The sequence below is a fragment of the Sphaerulina musiva genome (assembly GCF_000320565.1).
Source record: "Sphaerulina musiva SO2202 unplaced genomic scaffold SEPMUscaffold_9, whole genome shotgun sequence".
Lineage (NCBI taxonomy): Eukaryota > Fungi > Ascomycota > Dothideomycetes > Mycosphaerellales > Mycosphaerellaceae > Sphaerulina > Sphaerulina musiva.
In genome coordinates, this window is record NW_016017391.1 from 962155 (window position 1) to 965788 (window position 3634).

At 50.8% G+C, this 3634-nt stretch overlaps 2 protein-coding genes across 2 annotated transcripts; one reads left to right on the plus strand and one right to left on the minus strand.

The window, feature by feature from the left end:
• Nucleotides 1–676: 676 nt before the first annotated feature.
• Nucleotides 677–1686, minus strand: SEPMUDRAFT_165746 (uncharacterized protein). The gene is made up of 3 exons (XM_016908186.1): nucleotides 1518–1686; nucleotides 1159–1461; nucleotides 677–1101 (listed from the first exon to the last, which is right to left on the minus strand). Exons 1-3 carry the CDS (start codon nucleotides 1653–1655, stop codon nucleotides 1018–1020), a joined length of 525 nt encoding a protein of 174 aa, XP_016758169.1. The 5' UTR covers nucleotides 1656–1686; the 3' UTR covers nucleotides 677–1017.
• A 179-nt stretch (nucleotides 1687–1865) lies between these two features.
• Nucleotides 1866–3634, plus strand: SEPMUDRAFT_151112 (Peptidase_M19-domain-containing protein). The gene is made up of 3 exons (XM_016906604.1): nucleotides 1866–2085; nucleotides 2170–2325; nucleotides 2405–3634. Exons 1-3 carry the CDS (start codon nucleotides 1881–1883, stop codon nucleotides 3520–3522), a joined length of 1479 nt encoding a protein of 492 aa, XP_016758170.1. The 5' UTR covers nucleotides 1866–1880; the 3' UTR covers nucleotides 3523–3634.

Genomic DNA, 3634 nt, shown 5'->3' on the forward strand with positions numbered 1-3634 from the left:
GGGGGGGGGAGAAGGATGAGAAACTCTCTTTTACCCATCCACATTCATCTGTGATCTCGCCATCATTTATTATGCTTGTGATTGACTGATCGTTGTTGTTGTTGTTGGTGTTTCTTGATGTCGCGTGCGCAAGGATTTCGCGCAGGGATTTTTCTTTTTGAGACAATTGCAGGTCCGAAACACTGGATGTTGGGAACTTGCGCGTGGTCTTACTGGCATGGCATCATGGTATGGGTGATATTGAACAGAGAGAGCGATTGAGATTTCTTCTGCGAGAGAGGAAAGTGCAAATGGTGGTGCTAAAAGGAAAGAACGTGAATGATGATGATGATGATCCGCCGCCGCCTCTATGATAAAAGGAGATGGATCCTGTGCTTTGATGATGAATGAAGATGGTGAAATTCCCGCAGACATGGGATGGGATGGGAGGGATTCGAGAGTGTGCGGGAAATTTATATTGACGAATACGGTCTAGCGCATGTCGGAAATAGCAGAACTGCTGCATGTCACCATGTGTTCCATGTTGAAGTCGAATTTGCTGGTTTTATTTTTAAAAAAAGAGAGAAAAAGAAAAGGAATGCAAGAAATTGTCAAGCATTTACCAAGACATGCGAACGATGTGATGGAGTCTGATTGCAAGAGGACCGATTTGGCGATTCCGTCGGCTGTTTCGTGTATTTGATGCTGGAATGAATTGAACGTATGCTGCCACTGAGGCACTACAAACTGTGGCTGGCATGTTGGTGGTCTTTTCCAATGGAGATGATGATAATCGTCATTCATCATGTCTGAAGCCTCGTCTCACACTCATGAATCGAAGGCACTGTAGTGGTTCTATTGGAGCCTGAGCATGCAATTCGCCTTTCGAGAGGAGAGCGTGCTGGCAATAGCGCGGCATCAAGAGCTTCTGTGTGAGGACTTGGAAGAAGGCCAGCAGTATGCTCTGCTCAAGTGGTTGCAGTAAGACATGTATAGACTGCCATTGCCTGCCTCAGGCGGCTGCACCACCATACCCGATCAAAGCCTGTCGTCTTGCGACTTCAGCTCTTCCAGTCGCTTTCGCACAACTGCTCCCTTCTCTTCGCGCAAGCTGTTGAAAATCTGTAATATGGTCAGCTGGAGCAATATAGGATGGACAGCGGTTGGGGCATTCCCTACCCAGAACCACATGGCGATTTCGAAGAAGCCAAAGCTGAAAACGAGACTGTTTTGAAGCGGCTCGCCAATGCCAATAGCTGCAGCAGATCCAGACCCGAAAACCCCATCCTCCTTGAAGAGGTAGACGTAGCCCGTTAGGCCAAATAGGAAGGTTAGGCGTACAGGTACGTTGGAAAGCCAGTATTCCAGCGCTGTGTTCTCGTTCATGTTGGCTGCTGTGAGATCTGCCACTCCCAGAAAGGCCAGAATCACAGCGATGAAGGCAGTGGCTTCACTCGGCTTGTCCATGGACGTAGCATGATTCTGGAAACGGTCAGATGCGTGTAAAAGGGCATTGAAAGCAAGATATATATTCGTACTATCCGCATGGATTCTCCCAAGATGTATACCACATTCTGATCGGCCAAGACTCGTGGCGCGGTGAGGAAGAAGTAGGCAGCGGTGATGTGGAACAGCGAGATGGTCCTGATCAGCGTATATGGAGTGAAGATGGCCATGATCTGGTGTCTTTAGGAGGTAATTGTCGATATGTAGGACATCCCCACTTGGAACTACCACATACCTCTAACCTCCAAGCACTGTTTTTCGACATATTGGCTATCGGACACTCATGGATCTCGGCCCGATTCTCCGATATGCACCATGCACCGACCCACCTCACGCGCTTAACAATCAACGAGATCCAGCGGAAGACAACAGACACCGTTCTCTTAGGGACGTACATGTACATGTCACCGTTTGGACTGTCGCGCACCATCAACACGAACGAGCAACACCAACATCAACGTCCAGTGACCATGACAGGCCCCGAAAAGAGACCACCACTCCCACGGCCCAGTCCGCAGCTCCTCAGAGTGGTAGAAGGCTCCAGGTCCAATACCAAAACTCTCCTCCAACTCATCCTGATCCTGACTCTGGTCATTTCTGGTATTTATTCGACTCTGACTCACCCGGTGTACATGTACATGTCGTAGTATTAAGAGGAGAATCTTGGCATCTGACCGACAACAGGCTATTGCACTTTCGACCCCGACAATCTACGCCGTTACCTTCCCGAGGCCACAAGTACTACACCCTCCGAGCTGACGGGAGTGAAGAAGATTCTCGCAGAGAATCCACTCATCGATGGTCACAATGACCTGTTGATTCTGCTGCGAAGCGTATATGGTACGATACCTCATCACATCATCACCATCGTCCTAGTGTCCTAACAGTCCAATCTGACCTTCCCAACCCATCTCCCTAGGAAACAAAATCAATACTTCCAACTTCACTACCCTCTTCACAGAAGGCACTCTTGCGGGCCACATCGACATCCCCCGCGCCACAGCCGGCCAGCTCGGCGGAGCCTTCTGGTCCGCATTCGTGCCCTGTCCCGCCAACGGCTCCGACTTCAGCGATGCCGCCTACGCGCCCTACGTCAAAGCGACTCTCGAACAAATCGATCTCTTCAATCGAATCTCGCAAAAGTTCCCCAAATACTTCACCTTGCCCTCCAACGCCGCCGAAGCCGAAGCCAATTTCGCAGCTGGAAAACTCATCTCCCCGCTCGCGATTGAGGGTCTCCATCAAATCGGCAACTCTCTCGCCACTTTACGCCTCTACCATAAGCTCGGTGCGCGATACGCCACTCTCACGTGGAATTGTCACAATCGCTACGCTGACGCCGCAGTCGTTTCCATCAATGGAGTTTCTCAACGTTCCACACCTTTCTGGGGTGGCGTCAGCCCCGCAGGACAAACTCTCATCAAAGAAATGAATCGTTTGGGTATGATTGTCGATCTCAGCCACGTCAGCCCGGATACCATGCGCGACGTCCTCGGCGGGAGCAGCAACAGTAGCACCAACACCAACAGCACCGCCTGGACAGGAAGTCTCGCACCACCCATCTTTAGCCACTCCTCCGTCTACTCCATCTGCCCTCACCCCCGCAACGTCCCGGACTCCATCCTCGACCTCGTCCGCCTGCGAAACTCCCTCGTAATGATCAACATCTCCCCCGATTTCATCTCCTGCGAAGAAAACCCTTCCTCTCCCACCGGTCTACCCACCTACATCGATTCCACAAATACCATTGAGCAAGTCGTCAAACACATCATGTACGTCGGAGATCGCATCGGATATGATCATGTCGGATTAGGGACGGATTTCGATGGAATTGAAAATACACCGAGAGGAATGGAGGATGTTTCCAAGTTTCCGGATTTGATCGAGATGTTGTTGGAAAAGGGCGTGAGTGAGAAGGATGTCATCAAGGTCGCTGGAGGGAATTTGTTGAGGGTGTGGCGGGAAGTGGATCGTGTGGCGGAGAAGTTGCAGGGGGAGATGGAGCCGGCGGAGGATGATGTTGGGGGGGAGATATAGGGGGGAAATATTGGTTTGAACTTTTTTTGGGATTGGATGAGAGGAGAGAGAGAGAGAGAGAGAGAGAGAGAGAGAGAGAGAGAGAGAGAGAGAGAGAGAGAGAGAGAGAGAG

Excerpts from the sequence above, each read along its gene's own strand:
- SEPMUDRAFT_165746 (XM_016908186.1), bottom strand. The coding sequence starts at position 1,655 with ATGGCCATCTTCACTCCATATACGCTGATCAGGACCATCTCGCTGTTC. Across the intron at positions 1,462-1,517 it reads TGGGAGAATCCATGCGGATA|AATCATGCTACGTCCATGGA; the intron begins GTACGAATATAT and ends GACCGTTTCCAG. Across the intron at positions 1,102-1,158 it reads AAATCGCCATGTGGTTCTGG|ATTTTCAACAGCTTGCGCGA; the intron begins GTAGGGAATGCC and ends ACCATATTACAG.
- SEPMUDRAFT_151112 (XM_016906604.1), top strand. The coding sequence starts at position 1,881 with ATGTACATGTCACCGTTTGGACTGTCGCGCACCATCAACACGAACGAG. Across the intron at positions 2,086-2,169 it reads CCTGACTCTGGTCATTTCTG|GCTATTGCACTTTCGACCCC; the intron begins GTATTTATTCGA and ends GACCGACAACAG. Across the intron at positions 2,326-2,404 it reads TCTGCTGCGAAGCGTATATG|GAAACAAAATCAATACTTCC; the intron begins GTACGATACCTC and ends CCATCTCCCTAG.